At 39.6% G+C, this 22,418-nt stretch overlaps 1 protein-coding gene across 1 annotated transcript in view; it reads left to right on the top strand.

The window, feature by feature from the left end:
* The window catches only part of CCDC39 (coiled-coil domain containing 39), a 49,567-nt gene that overhangs the window by 11,635 nt on the left and 15,514 nt on the right, over positions 1–22,418 (top strand). Inside the window, exons 6-13 of the mRNA XM_006084880.3 lie at positions 92–220; positions 3,276–3,467; positions 9,218–9,321; positions 9,638–9,770; positions 12,576–12,770; positions 13,703–13,867; positions 17,732–17,869; positions 21,392–21,600. Of these exons, the coding sequence (XP_006084942.1) occupies positions 92–220; positions 3,276–3,467; positions 9,218–9,321; positions 9,638–9,770; positions 12,576–12,770; positions 13,703–13,867; positions 17,732–17,869; positions 21,392–21,600 (1,265 nt within the window). The remainder of the gene's footprint in view (positions 1–91; positions 221–3,275; positions 3,468–9,217; positions 9,322–9,637; positions 9,771–12,575; positions 12,771–13,702; positions 13,868–17,731; positions 17,870–21,391; positions 21,601–22,418) is intronic.

A 22,418-nucleotide genomic window follows, 5' to 3' on the forward strand; every position in this document is an offset into this window, starting at 1 on the left:
TTCAGTGAAGATTTTTTTATTTCTTAATTGTTTAAGTGATGTTGGCAAAAGCACTTACATTCAAGAAATGTTATTGCTCTCTATTTGACAGTTAGAATTGGATAAAGCAGCGCAAGATTTTCGTAGGATTCATAATGAGAGACAAGAACTCATTAAACAGTGGGAAAGCACAATAGAACAGATGAAGAAGAGAGATCGAGACATTGATAACTGTGCCTTGGTAAAGTAGTTGTTTGGTCCTTGCAATGTTCAGCTGTATTTATTCTCTTTTGTGTTTAACTCATTAATTTCAACTGTAAACCACAATGTTATTTGAAAGTCACTTTTGTAGGAGATTCATTAATTTTGGTAAATGTTTTTCAAAGCTGACTCCATTCATTTAGAAATGTGATTTTATGTATACTACTTATCTATATATATAAAAGGCTAATATGCTAAGTGTCCCTCCACCCATCCAACCAGTCACTATGATGCGCACTTACCACCGGGGGCAGACACTCAAAGCAGGAGCTGCCGAGCTGCAGTGACTTGGCAGCGGCAGTTCTTTGGTGACGCACCCCGAAACCAGAGAGGAGGGAGCCAACTCCTTGTGGGGCCATGCCATTCCACCTGCGGCCATGGGTTATGTTGTTGCTGGGGAACTGTTAGCCCCGAGTCTGGTTTACTACACATTTGCGTTCCACACCCTGTACGACAGCAACTCCAGGACTCCTCGGGGCATGTCGGAGAGCGGGTTTCAGCCTGATCCCCACAGGCCAGGACGAGGGTCCCCACCTTCTGGAGGGATCCCACTCATTCCACAGATGCCAGGGAGAAACCACCAGGAGGTTGGCTCCAGGGCGTGTCCAGCCTGTCTTGCCCAGTCCCATCCCACTGCCACCTTCTAATTAATTTCCTTTCAATATGCACAAATCCGTGCACCAGGTCACTAGTGGTAGTATAATGACAAAGACTAGATCCTGCCATCTCTGAACTGTGGAACAAGAGAAAGTTAGATAATCTTACTGCAGTAAAATCAATGCCCTACATACACACGGTTATTTGTGGTGCCTTGGATTTAACATGTGTGCTATCTGTACACACAGGTGCAGGGAAATGAGCCTCATGGGATCCCAGAGACAGGAAGGGAGAGTCAGGAAAGAAACCAGGACTCCAATAAAGTTTCACTTTTGAAGCAGAGGCACCAATGATGGGATAGAAGTGGTAGAAGCTCTGAAGGGAGGAATGCCACACTGATTGAATACAAAATGGCCTAGGCCTCCCTAGGAGGGGCAAGGGAGAGCCAGTCTTAACTGAGTTCCTTTTCATGGTTAATGCTGATGTTGGTTTCTCTTTACTGACTTCTCATTGCTTTCAAACATCAAGTCCTAAACTACTTCCTCTGTATAAATAAAATGTGCCCAATCTAAGACTGCAGATCCACAATTAATTCTCATACAACCCCACAGTTGAAGGGAGAGCCTGCTGATTTGGCAGAATATACAACTTGTCATACTCACAGTGGTTCCTTACAGGCTGTCTGTATTGTAGGAGGCTGGGGAGGTTGCTAAGAAATGGCTCCCAGGTAGAGGTATGCTTCTGAGTGTTTAACAACTGGCCCCCGATCTGTGGCATTTCTGATTTCTGTGATGAAACTATTTCCATACCAACAGGACTTCACTGGACACAGCGCTGAGAAGAGATGTGCAAGTCAGTTGTGGTGAGCCAGTGAGAGCCGGTTCACACCACTAGAAAGTTAAATATGACATTGGACCCTTTTGTGTTTTTTTCCCTCCAAAACAATTTCTGCCTTCTCCGAGTCTTCTTGGCAGGAGTCAGACCATAGGATCCTGGAATTGTCTTCTTAAAAGAAACTTTTCATTATTTATAAATATTTTTCCATTATGCTTTTATTGCAGTATAAACATTTTGAGATATTACTTATAAGCATTACCTATATGAAAACTTACCTGTGAATAGATAGCACTGTTAAATAATGTGGACACTGAAGTAGAATTAAAGCATCTGATTAAGTAGTAGAAAAATCAGTATAAAGCAGGAAATTCCAGAATGATCATTTGCCATATATAAACCTAAGAAGTTTTGACCTGTCTTTTGGTTGAATGAACACAGTAGATACATAGACTGCTACAATTATAGAATGTTACTTATCATAGAGAACATAGAGGAATACTAGATTAAGCAAATTAAAAATGTTTTTTTTAAATGCAGTGCATCTCAGATATATATCCACTTAATATGCTAATATGTATAATATTACATGTAGCATTTCTAAAACTTACTAATTTCAGACCACATGCCTCCCCCACACCCATCTCCTGGGATTAGTTGTTTGGTGGGACCCCATTTCAGAAAACTTGCAAGAAATGTATTTTAGGGTAAATTTTTCTTCACCCTCCAATTCATCCAACATATTGCAGTAATAATCACTTGTAAAAAACATATATGATCTTTTATTCCCCAGCTCTACAATCATTTTTGTTCCATATTGCTTAAAAGTTGACCCTCTTTGACATAACAATTGAAAAATAGGGTTTCTCCACAGTTCAGCCTCAACCTCTACTTTTCCAGCCTCATCCCTTTCATCTGACCCACCCCTTCTTAATATATCCCTATTCTATCTCTGCCCCCCCCAACCATGCGCTTTTACTACACTGAGTTTTTATGTATCTCCATTTGTCTTTTTAGGCCGACTTAAATTAAGCTTGTTAGATATGCCTTTAATGACTCCTCTTGGGTAGACCTTATTCTCTTTGTTCTCATAACGCTCTGTCCACATCTCAGCTACTGCTTCCCATATTCTGTTAATTTGTATAGTCAAGACCATCAAAAAGCCTGAGTGAAGGAATTCCTATTGGAGCCAGTAACTAAAATGCTATTCTCAAAAGATGAAAAACAAACTGGTCCTATGAAATATTTGGAAAATTTCATTGAAATTAAACTTTCCATGTTAAAAATATATAACACTGTTATATTTTTTAAATGTCACTTTTCATTCATAAAAGGTTGATATTTTCCTCATCTCTTTAGCAAAGTACCAAGTAGATGAAAGAAAATATAGAGACCTTTAAAAATATAAGCTTACTATTTTTGGTGTGTAGCATATTAATATTTTGTTTTAGTTCATATAAATATAGTCTCTCTTAAAAACATTCTCTTAAGTTTTGATAAAATAAATACTAAATATAATAATAGAAAAATAAAAACTAAATTTCTTTTAGTTTTCATTTTGATCATCATATTAAACATATATTTACTTTTTTTTTTTATCCTAGACATTAGCAAAGATAAAACAGGAAACAAGAGAAAAAGAAAATTTGGTTAAGGAAAAGATCAAGTTTTTGGAAAGTGAGATTGGAAATAACACAGAGTATGAGAAAAAAATTTCTGTTGCTGATCGTAAAGTTTCAAAATGTAGAAAAGAATACCAGCAGCATGAAGTTCATAAAAATCAGCTGAAGGATGAGGTATGGCAACTAAAAAGACTGGTTTGTGTGTTTATGGGAAATTGCTATAAAAGTAAGCACGAAGCCTTTCCTTTGATTAAGGTACTGCCTTATTTTATTTTATTTTTTTCGTCCTTTCATGTTGTGGGACTTTCAGGATACTCTGAGCTGAGCCCTGGTTGGTGAAGGCATCAGGGGGTGCCATTGGCACAGGTGGTGTGAAGGGCTCCCCCTGGAGTTGTGCAGTGCCCAACTACCTGTCACACATGTTTTGTTAGTGACCTCAGGCAAAAGGCTCCCAAAGGGTCTCGCTTGGAAATCATAATTATATGATAACCGGCAAATAGGAAAATGTGAAGGTGAATATTAACCTTAGTGATAACTTGAAGTATCTTTCCATTGCTACGTATATGGTGGGGCTACCTATTTAAGTTCAGTTTCTCACCTTGTTAAGGAATAAATTTCAGTCTGGTAGTGGAATGATGTAGTGGTCAAATACCATGAAACAGATTAAGAGAGGAGAAAACTGCTGTTTTGTTCTTCTTTTGCAGCGTTCATGCTGACTAGGTTATTCCATAGGGAGAGGTAGCAATTCCCCTCGTTAGCAATAAAGAGTTCTTTATGAAACTTATATCTCAAGACCATAGTATGTGAAGTTAACATTGTTTAGATGGGAATTTGGAATATTGTAGAGCATTTTATTCTATAAGGTATTATGCTTTTTATTTCTGATGAAAATGAAAGTTTTTCTTTTGCCTAAAGAGAATAATTACAGAAGATCCTAAAAAAGTAAAATAAATGAATTTCTTGCCTAAGTTAAATGCCACTGCTAATAACTTGTTTTTAAACATTTTAAAATTTAAACCAATTACAGAAAAGAATGCAGGCGAAATAAGCCAGTCAGAAAAGATAAATATCACATGATCTCACTCATTTGTAGAATATAATGAACAAAATAAACTGATGAACAAAAACAGATCCAGAGACAGAGAAGCATTGATCAGTCCGTCAAACCTCAGAGGGAAGGTAGGGGAGGGTGGGGGTAAGGGGGAGAGATCAACCAAAGGACTTGTATGCATGCATATAAGCCTAACCAATGGACACAGACACCAGGGGGGTGAGGGTATGAGTGGGGCGGGGGGCGGAGGGAAGGGGGGATTAGGACACATATGTAATATCTTAATCAATAAAGAAAAAAATAACAATAATAAAAAATAATGCAGGGATTTCTTCATAATTTATTTATTGAGATATAATCCACAAACCATAATTTTTAGTGTATTCACAGAATTGTGCACACACCACCACAATCTAATTTTACAATATTTTTGTCACTTTAAAAGGCACCCCCACACCCATTAGCAATCACTTTCTTTTCCCCCTCCAACCAGCTCCTGGCAGCTACTAATCTACTTTGTTTCACTATGGATTTGCTTCTTTTGGATATTTCATATAAATGAAATCATATAGTATGGAGCCTTTTGTGTCTGGGATTCTTTTTTAAAAAATATATTTGTATTGATTTCAGAGAGGAAGGGAAAAGGAGAGAGAGATAGAATCATCAATGATGACAGAGAATCATTGATTGGCTGCCTCCTGCATACCCCACACGGGGGATAGAGGCTGCAACCTGGGCATGTGCTCTGACCAGCAATTGAACCGTGACTTCCTGGTTCATAGGTCAACGTTCAACCACTGAGCCATGTTAGCTGGGCTGGATTTTTTACTTACATAATATTTTCAAGGTTCATCCATGTTGTAGCACATATCATTCATTCATTTCTTTTCTCCAATTTTTTATTGTGATAAGATACATGTAACATACAATTTACCATCTTAACCATTGTGGAGAGTATTACAGGTGTCACCCATCCTTCCCCCATTGCCCCCCTCCACCTGGTTTCTGCCCCACTCTAGGCCTTCGCCACCCTATTTTCTGTGTCCATAGGTAATGCATATATGCATATAAGATCCTTGGTTAATTTCTCCCCACACCCACCTCATCCCTTTCCTCTGAGATTTGTCAGTATGTTCCACGTTTCTATTCCTCAATTTATTTTGTTCATTAGATTTCTTGTTTGTTTATTTGTTTTTAGGTTCAATTGTTGATAGATATATATTTATAGATATATATTTATTGCCATTTTATTCTTATTTTTTTCTTCTTCTTCCTCTTCTTAAAGAATACCCTTCAACATTTCACCCTTCAACATTTCATGTAATAGCAGTTTGGTGGTGATGAACTCCTTTAGCTTTTTCTTGTCTGTGAAGCTCTTTATAATAGCTTTTCTGGGTAGAGTCATCTTGGTTGCATGTCTTTCATTACTTTGAATATTTCTTGCCACACCCTTCTGGCCTACAAAGTTTCTGTTAAGAAATCAGGTGCTCCCTTATAGTTAGCTAACTGCTTTTCTCTTGCTGCTTTTAAGATTCTCTCTTTCTCTTTAACCCTTGACATTTTAATTATGATGTGTCTTGGTGTGAGCCTCTTTGGGTTCCTCTTGTTTGGGTCTATTTCTTTCACCAGGTAGGGAAAGTTTTTTTGTAATTTCTTCAGATAGGTTTTCAATATCTTGCTTTCTCTCTCTTCTCCTTCTGGCACCCCTATTATGTAAATGTTGGTATGCTTGAAGTTGTACCAGAGGCTCCTTACACAATCTTTATATTTTTGGATTCTTTTATTTTTGCTCTTCTGATTGGGTGTTTTTTTGCTTCCTCATATTCCAAATCATTGAATTGATTCTCAGAATCCTCTACTCCAGTGTTGAATCCCTGTAAATTATCTTTATTTCAGTTAGTGTATGCTTAATTTCTGACTGGTCTTTTTTCATGTCTTTGACATTCTCACTAAGATCCTTGAAAGTCTCACTAAGTCCCTTGAAGCTCTCATTAAGGCCTTTGAGGAACCTTATAATCATCGTTTCTGTATCCAGTAGTTTACTTTCTTCCATTGCTTTCATTTGTAACATGTTTCTTTGTCTCTGAATTTTGGCTGCTTCCCTGTGTTGTTTCTATTTTTGGGTAGAGCTGCTATGTCTCCTTGAGTTGGTAGAGTGGCCTTGTGTATTACATGTCCTATAGGGCCCAGTGGTTCAGTCTCCCCAGTCACCTGAGCTGGGCACTCTAGGTATGTCCCTGTGTGGTCTGTATGCACATTCCTGTTGTAGTTGAGCTTTGCTTGCTGTTGGCATCACTGGGAGGGATTGACCTCCAGGCCAACTGACTATGAGGATCAGCTGCCATCTACAATGGAAGAGCTGTAGTGCAGGAGACACCCCTATGGAGCAGGATTTGCTGCATTGGGGCTTTGATGCTCACTGAGTCTGCCCCTTGAATGTATCACTTGTAATCTGCTATGGTCTGAAGCTGTCCACCAGGTACACTGGCTCTGGGGCTTTTCAGGAGGTGCAGAGTTAGCCACTGCACAGAGATCTGCAGATGGCTGTTACTTATATTGGGCTAGGAAGTGCCCAGGCAAGGCCCAGGTGTGAAGCAAGGTAGGCTGGTGTTAATTCTGGGTCTTGGGCCTTTTATTGATAGGTTTGGGACACACTGACACCTGCTGCCGCTTTTTAAAGAGATTTTAGCAACGTCTGGCCATTCATATGGAAAAGCAGGCGCAAACAGCTTGAATGGGGCTGCAAATTGAATGAGGCAGGGTTTCAGGGAATCACCAGGATAGAATGAGCAGTGTGGGCCAGGCTGATGGAAACTCAGATATAGCTGCCAGTCAGCTCTGCGATGGGGGAAGTCCCAGCACAGGAACAATGACCCCTGTGAACACCATTAACTGGGAGAAAGCCACCCCTGAGTTCCTACCTCAATGCCAAACAGTCCAGTTCCTCCCTGTATGGATTCTCCCAAAGCCACCACTCAGAGTTGGAACTCAGAGGAAGCGGCACTAAGTAGATTCATGTGTGGGCCCTTTAAGAGACCCGTGTCTCTTAGCTACAATTCTTGCTGGTTTTTACAGCCTGAAGTTACAGGGACTTCTCTTCCCAACTCTGGAATCCTGGGTTGGGGATCTAGTGTGGGGCTGGAAACCCCTGCTTCTCATGGAGGCCTTGGAGATATCCTTCCCAATTAAAAATATGGCGCACATGGGTGTTGGACCAGCCCGTTCTGTGCCTCTGTCCCTCCTACCAATCTCGATGTGCTTTCTTTACTTCTCTAGTTGCAGGACTTCCATTCAGCCAGATTTCAGGTGGTTCTGAATGATGGTTGTTCTGTATTTTAGTTGTAATTTTGATGTGGTTGTGGGAGGCAGCGAGTACTGGCATTTATCTATGCCACCATCTTGGTTCTCCCCCATCTTAACCATTTTAAGTGTTCTTACTGGTATTAAATACGTCCCTAATGTTGTACTGCCATCAGCACCATCTATCTCCATACCTCTTTTTTTCTTGTAAAAATAAAACTGTACCCACTAAACAATAGCTCCACATCCCTCCCTTCTACCATTCCCTGGTAACTACCATTCTATTTTGTCTCTATGATTTTGACTACTTTAAGTACCTCACATAAGTGGAATCATCCAGTATTTTGTGACTGGCTTATTTCATTTAGTATAATGTCCTCAAGATTCATCCATGTTGTAGCATATGTCAAAATTTCCTTTCTTTTTAAGGCTGGATACTATTCCATTGTATGTGTATACCACATTTTGCTTATCCATTCGTCTGTCCATGGACACTTGGGTTGCTTCCATTTTTTAGCTATTATGAATAATGCTGCTATGAACATGGGTATACATTTACCTCACAATTGCTGGATCGTATGGTAATTTTGTTTTTAATTTTTTGAGAAACTGTCGTACTGTTTTCCACAGGGGCTGTACCAACAGGGTTAATTTCTCCACACTTTCACCAATACTAGTTATTATTATCTTTTATAGTAGCCCTCCTAATGGGTGTGAGGTGGAATTTTATTGTAGTTTTGATTTGCATTTTCCTAATGGTTAATGATGTAGAGCATATTTTCATGTGCTTTTTGGTTATTTGTATGTCTTCTTTGGAGAAATGTATATTTAGGCCCTTTGCCCAGTTTTTAATCTTTTGTTGTTGTTGAGTTTTAGGAGATCTCCATACATCCTGGATATTAATCCCTTACCACATATTGATTTGCAAATTTTCTTTCATTCTGTTGATTGCCTTTTTACTGTGTAGATATTGTCTTTTGATGCACAAAAGTTTTTCATTTTAATGAAGTCCAACTTATCTAATTTTTAATTGTTCTCTGTGCCCTTGGTGTCACATCCAAGAAATCATTGTCAAATCCAATGTTGTGAGGTTTTGCTCTAATGTATTTTAAACACATATATGTGGGTCTTTATAATTTGCTAGTATTATACAAGCAGTTTAAACTGTAATATTAGATCAAAAAGAAAAGCTGTTAATATGTATTACAGCAATATGGTTATCATGTTTATGGGAATGATGAAGGTTAAAAATTGAAGTGCTTCAAAAAGGAATTTTTGGAAATGAAATTAATTTATAAAATACATGCCCTAACCAGTTTGGCTCAGTGGATAGAGCGTCAGCCTGCGGACTCAAGGGTCCCAGGTTCGATTCTGGTCAAGGGCATGTACCTTGGTTGCGGGCACATCCCCAGTAGGGGGCGTGCAAGAGGCAGCTGATCGGTGTTTCTCATCGATGTTTCTAACTCTCTATCCCTCTCCCCTCCTCTCTGTAAAAAAATCAATAAAATATATTTTAAAAAATTTATAAAATACAGAGTAAATATATACTTTCTGTCTGTTAATTAATAAATAGCTGGATTCTTTAAAAGCCACTGTGAATAGAAGTTCCAGTGAAGTAGAAGCTCTGAGGAAAAATACTTCCAAAATAAAGAAGGATATTGAAGGAGAAACAACAAGGTAAGAGAAAAGATGTTTAAATATATTTATAGTTCTTAATTTACTTCTAGAAACATATTTTTTTGTTAAATAGCTATAAAATTATAGCTACTAAATTATTAAATTAAAAAATGTCACAGGTGTTTCATCACAAAGGCTCAGGAGTAATATTTTTATGGCATATTAACTATGTATTGGTAATAAAATGGTTTATGGTAAAATTTTTTCATATAACTTAAAGTTATATGAAAAAATTGTAGGACAAACTATTCCTTGTTTGTTTGCATTCAATACCTCTAGACATGTTTTCTGTTTTTTTATTATAAACTCTTTCTAGGTTACACAGAATTAAAAAATCTAATGAGAATGCAAAAGAAAAATTAGAGCAGATAACTGAGAAAACTATGTCAGCAGAAGAGAAAGCTACCAATTTGGAAGATATACTAAAGGAGGAGGAAAAAAGTGTGAAGGTAAAGTTTAGTTCCCATTTAAAAGAAGATCACAGCACATTCAGCAATAGTGAATTAATTAGATTCCTGAGATCAGAGGAGTAGGAAGTCTTTTAAGAGGCTCTGCTTTCTGGTGATGACATTTGTAATCAGCATTGTTGGTCCTCTTTTTATTGCTTCTGCTGCTCTTGGTGACTGCTCTCTTCTTAAGCTCCTGATCCTCCATTTGCTTCACTTTCAGCATTTAATTCGGATGTCTTCTTCTTCTCTTTCTTTTGTTAATCCTCACCTGGAGATATTCATCCTCCTCTCCCCCACTGATTTTTAGAGAGTAGAAAGGAGGGGGAGAAACAGAGAGAGAGAAACACCAATGTGGGACACATCGATTGCTTGCCTCCCACACACTTCCCGACCAGGGTCAAGGATTGAGACGGCAACTGTGGTATGTGCCCTTGACTGGAATGGAACCCTAGACCCTTCAGTCCCAGGCTGATGCTATAACCATTGAGCAAAACTGGCTAGGGCTTGATATCTTCTTTTAAAGATAGCTCCTGTACCTTAGATTCCATGCCTTCCCAATGCCTAGTGTGTCCATGTCCCTGCTTGTCATCTATTATATATATACTAGAGGCCCAATGCACAAAATTCCTGCAAGAGTAGGCCTTCCTTCCCCTGGCTGCCGGCACCGGATTTCCTCTGGCACCCGGGACCCGGACTTCCCTCATAGCCCCGGCTTTGTCTGCAAGGTCGTCCGGAAGGACATCCAGTCTAATTGCCTTCTGGATGACCTTGTGGACAAAGCCAGGGCTGCAAGGGAAGCCTGGGTCTCAGGTGCCCGTGGGCAGCCAGAGGGAAGCCTGGGTTCTGGGTGCCAGATGGAAGCTGGTGCTGGCAGCCCAAGGAAGGAAGGCCTACTCTTGCACAAATTTCATGCATCAGGCCTCTAGTGTTCTCATATTGCAAATGTATCTTGAAAAGTGTCCTTGTTTTACAATTGATTTCTATATGATGATCATTTTTTGTGCAAATTCCCCCCAATGGTCTACATTTATTAGCTGTATTTCTTCACCATGTGCTACTGCTATCTTTTTATTTTTATTTTTTTAAAATATATTTTATTGATTTTTTACAGAGAGGAAGGGAGAGAGATAGAGAGTTAGAAACATCGATGAGAGAGAAACATCGATCAGCTGCCTCCTGCACATCTCCTACCGGGGATGTGCCTGCAACCCAGGTACATGCCCTTGACCGGAATCGAACCTGGGACCTTTCAGTCCGCAGGCCGACGCTCTATCCACTGAGCCAAACCGGTTTCGGCTACTGCTATCTTTTTAACTTCGTAGAGTCTGGCATCATGTATCAGTAAATGGGCTCTTAAATGCTATTATTTTACTAACCTTATCGACATGTCCCTTCTACCTTAATCTCTTTGGCATGTTGGTAGCATTAAATCCAATGTTTGAGGAACTAGAAGAGGTTAAATTTCCTCTTTGAAAATTTCAAAGTGACTGTATGACTTGACACTGTAGGCACTACTTCTTGCTTTTAACTTTTTTTAAATTAAAAATAATTCCCCTTTATTACTTTTTAGAGAGAGAAGAGAGGGATAGAGAGATAGAAACATTAATAAGAGAGAAGCATCATCCATTGGCTGCCTCCTGCACACCCCCTAAAGGGGATTGAGCCCAAAACCCAGGCATGTGCCCTGACAGGGAATCGAACCAACAACCTCTTGGTTCATGGGTTGATGATCAACCTCTAAGCCACACCAACCAGGCTTTTAACGTGTGTGTGTGTGTGTGTGTGTGTGTGTGTGTGTGTGTGTGTGTGTGTGTGTGTGTGTGAAGCAGAAGGGTAGTTGAAGATGGTGGCAAAAATCCCTCATTTGCTGAGGTTTATATCAAGGATGGTTTCACTCATATTTGGATAGAATCTGCTTCCTCAGTGTGTTGTGTTTTTAAAATTCCTGAGTAATAAAGTCATGCAGGAGTGTTGACTTGGGTGGTGTCTGAGTCCAATATTATTTTTTTAACTTATTTTTTTCTTCCAAGAGCATGATTTTCTGTAGCACCTGAGATAGGACAGTATTAAAACTTATCAGAAATCTGTAAAAATGGTAAAATTCACTTGAAATAGACTTTTGGGCAACAGAATGAAAAACTAGTGACATTTTAAAAGAAATTAGCTGAATTTGAAAAAAATAAGATTGTAGCATGTGTACTAATTGTGCTCTAGCAGGGTTGTGTTCAGAATCTTGATTTTTATAGCCATTGGATTTTGTGTCTGTTTGGAAAAATCCCAACCCTATGTGTTTTGGAGATGTGCTGTGTTATTCACCACCAAGCACTAACTTGAAAAAACTGCTAGGCAATCTTTGAGAAGGTATTAAACCCAATGAAAACTGTCTGTTATATGAAAAATAATGCATTTTATATGATTATATCAGATTATATTTCTTAATTTGTGCCCCAAAGAAGGTAGGAAATTGAACAATGTAATTTCTTCCCTATAACACCCTCAAGACTTCAGTAAATGTGAATTTATATTCTGTTTTCTAAGGAAACCAGTGGAATCCCTAGTTCTAAGGCTAGGGTGGAATAACAGATCAAGGTACATGATACAAGAATAGAAAACTACTATTCTAGTCTACTAGCATAGAGTAGACTATAAGAAATGTTGGGGATTTGTTGAAATTGTGGGAGGCCTTTATATCTGTAGAGCTAAAATGTTGGGGGTTCATTTATGAGCCCCCTATATTATACTGTTTATAAAATAAAATATTTAAGGTATTAAAATTTCACTAATCCCTATTATTCTTGTCACCAGGAAGTGGAAATTCAATTGACCATATTGAAAGGTGTGCTATTTAAGATAGGTCGTGAATTACAGACTGAGACAATGAAAGAAAAATCTCTTATATCAGAAATTGAAGGAACCCGTTCCTCTCTAAAGCACCTCAACCATCAGCTACATAAACTGGATTTTGAAACCTTGAAGCAGCAAGAAATTATGTACAGTCAGGTAGATGTTACTCTTATGAATATCTTCCATATTGACTTGTTATAGTTGTGATGGTCAAGATACTACAGTGCTCCGGGAAAACAAAAATTTCTAAGCACTCTTTGAGGGATAGACAGCTATTGAAGATGGGATTTCATGCTAGGTCAGTAGTAGGGTGAGGAAGCCTTAAATGCTATTTTTTTTTCCTCTATCTGAAATAACAGGTAAGAGGACAGACAACTCTTGTGAGGGAGAACCATGAATCTGGGGCAATTGAACGTAGAGTAAAACAAAACAAGGAGTTGGACATCTGAAGCCTAGAAAAACTATATGTTGATGTTTTAGTTGTGTGGACATAGGGACATAGGCTTTCTCATCCCCTCCCATAGACAAATAGGTTAAAAGTATTTTTTTCAGTTTTTCCTTATTTTTCTATTTTTTTGTTCTGTCTCATTAATCTCTTAATGTCCTCCCTCTGTACATCTTAATCTCCCTATCTAATATATTTTTAGTTTCTCAAAATTACAGATGCTAAAGCTTAATTTAAAAAATTAATTCATTAGAAGCTTTGGTTTTTTTATGGCTAACAACTCATGACTATATTATTATTATTTTTTTGCATCCCCTTTTGAAAATGTATCCTCAAAAATGTATGTCCATGTATATCCAGTGTTTACTGAGGTTCCATCATGGTAATACAATAAATAGCTCCCTACATGACTTTGTTATATTTTCAGATTACTTATATGTCACTATCATGTACCCTGATTGTTGAAGAATAGGTTGGTGTTTCTCTCTTTAGGGTAAGAAGGATTTTATCCTGTAAATTACTGAAGGCTTAAAGTGACACCTAGGCCAACTGATAAAAAGGTCTTTACTGTGTCTTTATAGTTGTAGAAATATTTTTCACCATTTGTTTCTCCTTACTAATTTATTTTAATAAACTGTAACAGGATTTTCACATTCAACAAGTGCAACGCCGAATGTCACGGTTAAGGGGAGAAATTAATTCAGAAGAAAAACAAAGTCTTCAAGTAAAAATTGTTGAACTTAAAGAGACGCTGGAAGAGAGAAATTCTACATTTGGCACTTTGGAAACACAGATCAAGAAGCTTCATGTAACTTATCCAAAAACACTTTTTATGCTTCAAATATGCTAGTCATTAGTCATTCTGTTTTAAGAGAACATGTTCCTAAGACTTAACTTTGGATAGGAGATTGCCAAGCTACACACATATATAATAAACGTATGAACTGATATCCATATTTCTATAAAAATGCAACATTACCATTGATTATGCACTTACTACATGCTAAATACACCACATGCATTTAGTATTTTATTTCATTTTATTTTTATAAATAGGGGAACTTATGAGGAAGATATCATTACTTGTTTTACAGATTAAGTTACTTGTCCACGGCTACACAGCTAGTACATGAGGAGCTAGGATTTGAGCACTGGTTCATGTGACTTCAAAATACTCCTAAATAGTACATGATCTAAAGCATTGATAAATTCCAGTTTTTCTATTATGCATTTGCCATAATAACTTGATTGTCTGTTATGTATGAAATAACCTCTAAAAGAAACTGCCGTTTTATGGCTCATCTATTGTCGTTATTCAAATATTTACTTAGTTACATTTTTCAAATAACTCAATTTTGTTAATAAGATGAGAATAATCTTAATCTTTAGGTATATTAATATGTTTATAGTAATATAAAACCTATGTTAGGGAAGCCTGTGTCATATAAAACCTATGTTAAAGTTTAACTGGAGAGTGAGAGTGAAAGAATGAGAGCATGGACCTGAATGGGTAACACCGAAGGGTTTCAGTTTTTTAAACAGCTGGGAAGGCCTAGTGATGAGTGTCCTCTAGTGGCTATAAGAGGAATTGCCCTGGATTCCTTTAGGGCTAACAAAGGAGAAAGGGAGCTATTAACTTTTTACATTAAAAAAAAATTATTTTATGATGATAAAATGTTGGTTTGGAGTAGTTTGTAGCATGATAAAATGTCTTTTTAAAATGTTTCCTTGGTTTGGTAGAAAAGAGCACATGTTTTGGAATCAGAAAGAATTAGTTTTGAATGTCAAGGTTATATCACTGCTGTTTTAACTTCTCTGTGTCCTAGTTTGTTCAATTCTTAAATGGAAAATAATTTAATATTAATTTTACAGCATTATGGAGAATTACAAGCAGTTTATATCTTCATACAGTGCTTTTTAGCAAGTACTCAGTAAATGGTATTGTTTTAATGATACAGAGTATAGGAATACTCATCTTACCTAATAATAGGCAAACATGTAAATTGACTGTCCCTCTGCTACACTCACCAGCCAATCAGGAGAGTATGCAAATTAACCCAACAAAGATGGTGGTTAATTTGCATATGTAGGCGCGAAGCAGCAGAGCGAAGACTGAAGGCTCCGGCTGGAGGAGCAAAGGCCTGGGTCCTGGGTGCCGGAGGAAAACTGGTGCCAGCAGCCAGGGGAAGGGAAGGCCTGTTGCACGAATATCTTCGTGCAACAGGCCTTTAGTACTATCTACAATAATCTATAGTAATAAAAGCATAATATGCTAATTAGACCGAACAACCAAATGACCTTCTGGATGTCCTTCTGGATGAAGCCATAGCAGCGGGGGCTGAGGCAGAGGTGGTTAGGGGTGATGAGGCAGGAAGGCGAGTGGTTGGGGTGATGAGGCAGGCAGGCAGAGTGGTTAGGGATGATGAGGCAGGCAGGCAGAACAGCTGTTAGGAGTCAGCAGTCCTGGATTGCGAGGGGGATGTCCCAGATTGTAAGAGGGTGCAGGCCAGGCTGAGAGGACCCCCCCTCCCATGCATGATTTTCATGCACTGGGCCTCTCGTCTATAATAATCCTATGTAATAAAAGAAACATGCAAATTAACCATCACTCCATCACTCTGCCACTCTGCTACACCCACCAGCCAATCAGAGTGACTATGCAAATTAACCCAACAAAGATGGCAGTTAATTTGCATACGCAGGCACGGAGCGAAGACTGGAGAAGACTGAAGATGACTGATGATGGCGGCGGTCACGGAGCTGAAGCGAGCAGGAGGCTTGGGTTGCTCCCGGCGACGGAGAAAGCCAAGCTTCCCACCGACCCCAGACTCCACTCAAGGAGGGGCTGGGGGCCTGGGTCGCTGGGGGAGAAGCCAAGCCTCGCTGCTGCGGCTGGACCAAAGGCCTGGGTCCCGGGTGCCGGAGAAAAACCGGTGCTGGCAGCAGGGGAAGGAAGGCCTATTGTGCAAATCTTCGTGCAACAGGCCACTAGTAAAAACATAATATGCTAATTAGACCTGATGGCTGAACGACCTTCTGGATGACCTTCCGGATGAAGCCGAGGCTTCGAGGGCTGAGCCCCTTGCATGAATTTTGTGCATTGGGCTTCTATTAGAAATATAAGAAGGTGAACTGTGTATCATCTTTCTTGATCCTGGCCTGAACTGTGCCTGCTTTGCTGTGTGGGGATGGGTGTAGTGTTCCCTCTTCAGCAATTGGCTAGTACTTATACCTATTCTAACTCTGGTTTTAACAGAGAGAAAAATAAATTAATAGAAATGCAAGTGAATTTTGAAAGATATTGTTACTATTCTAATGAAGGTTGCTCTCATTAGTAGCATGGTGTTGTAAAGTCATTCTGCGTTCCTGCTCCCATGCCACTCCATCTCTTATTGTGCATCACAGAAACTACTTTCTTTTGGTTGAAATTCACCTTAAACTTAATTTGTTTTTTGGTTCTAAAAGTTAATTTTATGAAATCACATTTTCTTTAAAAAAAATTCTTCTTCTTACTGTATTGCTACAGTCCTAGGTCTTAATACTTCAGAGACATACAGGCAATGAGAAAGGCAGAGGAGGGGAGGGGAGAGGTATAGACGAAGTGAGAAAGAAAAAGACAGAAAGGAAAGAGAGATAGATCTTGGAACTAAAAAGTTTTTGCTTTACATACCCAGAGGGGACTAAAAGCACAAACCTTGTTCTGGGTTCAGGGTGGGAGGAGGGATACAAATTGGTCTAAAGCTAGAAAACTACAATCTGTGTATGTATGACCTACAAAGCACCCTATGGAGTTAGATCTTATATAACATTTTTTCTCTCTAGCAATATGTGATTATATATGTAATACTACATGAGCTTTTTGTATATCAAACGCTGTTGTGCATACTCTTTGCCAGTAACTTCTTTCTTTAAAGTTATTTATTTTTTAATCTTTATTGTTGGCCAATAACTTCTTTAATCCTCACAGCAACCTAAGGAAGTAGGTATTGTTATCTTCTGATTCCAGAGCTTGCACTGTTAACCAAGACCCTATGCTTTTTCACACTGTTAATGTCTTTACCTTCTGGGACTTGGGTTGAATCAAATAATGAACCCGAGAAGGTGAACCAAAGCTTGGACTCCCTCTTCCCATGTCTTTCCCTTTAGAATCACATTGAACGGTAACCATAAATAAGTAAACTAAAACCAAAACATCAATGCAGTGGGGCCTTGACTTATGAGTTTAATTCGTTCCGTGACGGAGCTCGTAACTCAAATTACTTGTATGTGAAATCAAAAGTGAATGAGTGAGACACGTGATGCTGGGCTGATGTTGTGGTGTTCACTGTGACGTTTGCTGCGTCAACTAGCGGTGGGGTATCTGAAGCTGGCTCGTAACCTGAATTTTAGCTTGCAACTCAAAGCAAAAAATCAGCCGAGAGACGGCTCGTATCTTGAAAAACTCGTTAATCGGGACACTCGTAAGTCAAGGCCCCACTGTAGATGATAAAAAATTTATGTTAATATCCATAAATATTATATTAGAGATGTTACAGCATAAATAATAAGACTTTAAAAATGTGATTTATTTTAATATTTAATGGAGCACATAATTTAATGTAAGATGTTTAATAGTATGTATTTAATATTGCTATTTAAAAACATATTTGTGTACTTTTTTTCCTTCTTACAGAATGATCTTTACTTTATCAAGATGTCAAACAGTAAAAATTTTGATGAAAAAAAGTCCCTCATGACCAAAATAAATGAACTAAACCTTTTCAATGAAAGATCAGAGAAAGAACTTAGTAAAGCTCGAGCTTTGAAGCAGGTACAGTAAAATAATATGAGTATATAATAAAATCTACATGTTTTCAGGCTCAATATAGAAAAATTTAAAAAACATAGCAACATTTGAAAAAGACAGTAAGTCACTAAAGTGTTAAAATACATTATTTCTTTCCAGTCTCAAAGAAAATTTGCTATATATATTGTATTTAAAATTTGTTAATATACATGCTTCCAAAACATTAAATATTCTAGAGACACAGAAACATGGAACAGACAAATTTCAGAGGGAAGATGGGGGTAAAGGAGATGGGGATGGGGGGAGAGATTAACCAAAGATTTTATATACATACTAGAGGCCTAATGCATGAAATTCAAGCATGGGTAGGGTCCCTAGGCATGGCCGGCAATCAGGGCCGATAGGGGCCTTCTGACTGCCATCTGGGGCCTTCCTTCATTCCGTGCCTCCCCCTGGTGGTCAGTGTATAATAGCAAGCGATGGATCTCCTGGTCAAACTCCCATGGGTACAATGTGCGTATTAGTCTAGAGGCCCAGTACACAAAGTCGTGCACAGGTGGGGTCCGGTCGGCTGGCCCTGCACCCAATCAGAGTGGGGGGGGGGTCTGGGTCGGGGCCAGCTGGGAGGAGGGGCCACAGGTGGGTGGTGGGCTGGCCCTGCCCCCTGGTAAAACTCCCAGTTGAACTCCCAGTTGAGGGGACAATTTGCATATTAGCCTTTTATTATATAGGATACACATAGCCTCCAGACACAGTCAATAGTGTGGTGAAGGTTTGGGAAGGGCAGGTGTGGGGTGGAGCAGGTCAATGGGGGAAAAATGACAAAAAACCGAAGGGACATCTGTAATACTTCCAGCAATAAAGATAATTTTTAAAAATATGATCTTGTAGTGACCAGGAAAAAAATTTTTTGAAGTCTTCCCACAGTCCATTGCACAAAGTTACTATAATTTACTTGGGCAATCTCTTATTTTTTGGATTTATAATTGTTTCTAGTATTTGGCTATTTTAAATAGTATTATCATGTTCTATGCACATATATCATTGTACAGTTGTTCAGTTAGTTCCTTAGGATAAATCTCCACCTGTATAATTAAGGTTGAAAAAGAATGAATATTTTCAGTGCCTTAAAACTATGTTTAAGTCCAATTGTCTTCTAGAGGGTTCAATTAATATTCCCAGTAGCAATGTGTAAGCATCCTATTTTACTTACCACCATCAAAGCTGGATCTTACAGTTGATAAAATTATTGTCAATTTGATGGTCAAACATGATATCTCATTGTTTTTAGTCTGCATTTTTAAACTTTGTGACATTTTGTAACACTTTATGTTTAAAAATAAAATATCCTATATAATAAAAGGCTAATATGCAAATAGACCAAATGGCAGAACAACCAAATGACTGGTTACTATGACATGTGCTGACCACCAGGGGGTGCATGCGGAACATGGCGGGCATTGACCGCGGCAGATGGTGGAGCAGGTGAGCGAGGGCGCCAGACCAAGGTGGGGCACCAGTTGCTGACATCAGGGCCAGCTTCAGTTGGTTACTGAAAATTCTTTGCTCCCACATGCCACAGTCTGGCCCAGTGCTCATATTTGCTGCAGGCATGCTTGCACCTGCTGCCAGCACCTGGTGCCGGTCCCGATCGCTCGGCACCATCAGGTACGAGCAGCGACTGCCGGCCCCAATTGCCCCTGAGGGCTTCTCCACCTCTTCCTGCTCCTGAGGGTGATCAGGGCAGCAGCCGCCACTCGCTCCTGCTGACAGCACCGGCCCCGCTCGTACCCACTGCTGGTGCTGGCCCCAATCACTCCGCGAGCGGGGCCGGCACCATCAGCCCATGTGAGCAGTGGTGGGAGGAGCAGGGCTGCCAGCAGACAGGGGACCAGGGGCCCCGGCAGGAGGGGCTGGGTGGGGGTGCAGAGGATGGGCTGAGACCCACCTCTGTGCCCACTGTAGCCTCGCGGCCCACAGTTCCTTTCAAGGTGCATGAATTCGTGCACTGGACCCCTACTGTTTAAACAAAAACGTTTAAAACAGTTTCTTTTAATTATACTACTAGAGGCCCAGTGCATGGAATTTGTGCACTGGGCAGGGGGTTCCTCAGCCCAGCCTGCACCCTCTCACAGTCTAGGACCCCTCACTCCTTACCACTCAGCTTGCTGCTCCTTAACACTGCCGCGGAGGCGGGAGAGGCTCCTGCCACCACCACTACGCTTGCCAGCCGTGAGCCCAGCATCTGGCTGAGCAGCACTCCCCTTGTGGGAGTGCACTGACCACCGGGGGGGCAGCTCCTGCATTGAGCATCTGCCCCCAGTGGTCAGTGTGCACCATGGTGACCGGTCGTTCTGCCAGTTGTTCTGTCATTCAGTCGATTTGCATATTAGGGTTTTATTATATAGGATGTTCCACAATTTTTATTTTTGCTTTCTGGTTTATGTTCTTGGCCCATATTTCCATTAGGAGGTTTATATTTTTTAATTGCTTTGCAAAAGATCTTCATATGTAAAAATATTAATTTTGCATTAAATAGTGCCAATATTTTTTCCATTTGTCTTTAAGTTTTTATTTAGTTTTTTAAAAAATATATTTTATTGATTTTCTACAGAGAGGAAGGGAGAGGAATAGAGAGTTAGTTAGAAACAGCGATGAGTGAGAAACATCGATCAGCTGCCTCCTGCACACCCCCTACTGGGGATGTGCCCGCAAGCAAGGTACATGCCCTTGACTGGAATGGAACCTGGGACCCTTCAGTCCTCAGGCTGATGCTCTATCCACTGAGCCAAACCGGTTAGAGCTTTATTTAGTTTTTTGACATGAAAGTTTTTTAAACATCAAACATTTAAGTGCTTTTCCTTGTATAAATGTTATGTTTAGAAACTTCTTTGTCATATAAAAATCAAACAAATGCTTGCTATTTCTAATAGCGGCATTGTTTTTATCTCTTGCTGCTGCCCTGGAATTTATTTTTGGTACATATGAAATGTAGGGATATAACCTTTTCTCCAACTAAAAAACTATATTTTTGAAATAGTAAAAATCTTATATTCTTGAGTGTTTGTTTCTGGGCTTTCTATTCTGAAAATTATCTGTATACTTTTTATCAGGACTCTACTCATGATGGAATCGTTTTAAAATAAAAATTTAATTACATATCATTTTATGAGATTCAGTTTAGAAAATAAAAATGCTCACCCATAGAGCTTTATATATTTTTAGTTTCAATTTTAGGAATAATTTTTTCCTTTTTTTCTTTAATAAAACTTGAATTTAGGATTGAATTATAGTAAAAGACTTGGAATGGCTATAATTTTTTTTTAAGTGAAAAGGACAGAAATAAAAAGGAAGAGGAAAAAAAAAAAAAGCAAAGGAAAACCAGAGTCATGACTCAAAGCAATCTAAATTTAACCTTAGTTAACATCTTGGTCAATGGTCAAATCAGAAAAAAAGTTGTTTTCAAGTTTGACTTTTGTAGCAGTAATAAAGAAAAATATTTTGGTTTGGGTATAAAAATAATTTTTCAATATTTGACTATGGTAGGACTTGATGATTGAAGACAATCTTTTAAAACTTGAAGCTAAACGTACTCGTGAATTGCTTCACAGTAAAGCAGAAGAAGTTCTTTCTCTGGAAAAAAGAAAACAGCAATTACAAACAACTATGGAAGAACGAACTGAAGAAATTAAGGTTCACAAAACTATGCTTGCATCACAAATAAGATATGTCGATCAAGAAAGGCAAACCATAAGGTAACAATTAGAATTTTCACATCATGCTAATAAATTTTGAAAACATAATTCTGTTTTCATATTGTTGGAAAACATAATACTGCTCCCTCTGCCACCCTGGGTGTCCATCTTTTTCATATTCATTTGAAAAGCCTTTTAATATAATACTAGAGGCCCGTTGCACAAAAATTTGTGCCCTCGGGGGGGGGGGGGTTGTCCCTCAGCCCAGCCTGTTCCCTCTTGCAGTCTGGGACCCCTCAGGGGATGACAATCTGCTGGCTGAGGCCTGCTCCCCAGGGGATTGGGCCCAAGCTGGGAATCAGACATCCCTCTGGCAGCCTGGCAGCCATCGGGAGATGTCCACTTGCCAGCGGGGAGCAGACCTAAGCTGCAGTCGGACATCCTTAGCGCTGCTGAGGAGGCAGGAGAGGCTCCCACCACCACCGCTGTACTGGCAGCCGTCAGCCTGGCTTGTGGCTGAGCAGAGCTCCTCCATGTGGGAGCTCACTGACCACCAGAGGGCAGGTCCTGCATTGAGCGTCTACCCCCTGGTGGTGAGTGTGTGTCATAGTGACCAGTCATTTCCAGTCTTTCTGCTGTTAGGGTCAGTTTGCATATTACCCTTTACTATATAGGACAGAGGCCTGGTACATGGGTGGGGGCCGGCTGGTTTGCCCTGAATGGTGTCCCAAATCAGGGTAGGGGTCCCTACTGGGGTGCCTGGCCAGCCTGGGTGAGGGGTTGATGGCTGTTTTCAGGCTGCCCGCACCCCCTTCAGGGTGGGGGTCCCCACTGGGGTGCCTGACCAGCCTGGGTGAGGGGCTGATGGCTGTTTTCAG

The sequence above is a fragment of the Myotis lucifugus genome, unplaced genomic scaffold (genome assembly GCF_000147115.1).
Source record: "Myotis lucifugus unplaced genomic scaffold, Myoluc2.0 scaffold_14, whole genome shotgun sequence".
Lineage (NCBI taxonomy): Eukaryota > Metazoa > Chordata > Mammalia > Chiroptera > Vespertilionidae > Myotis > Myotis lucifugus.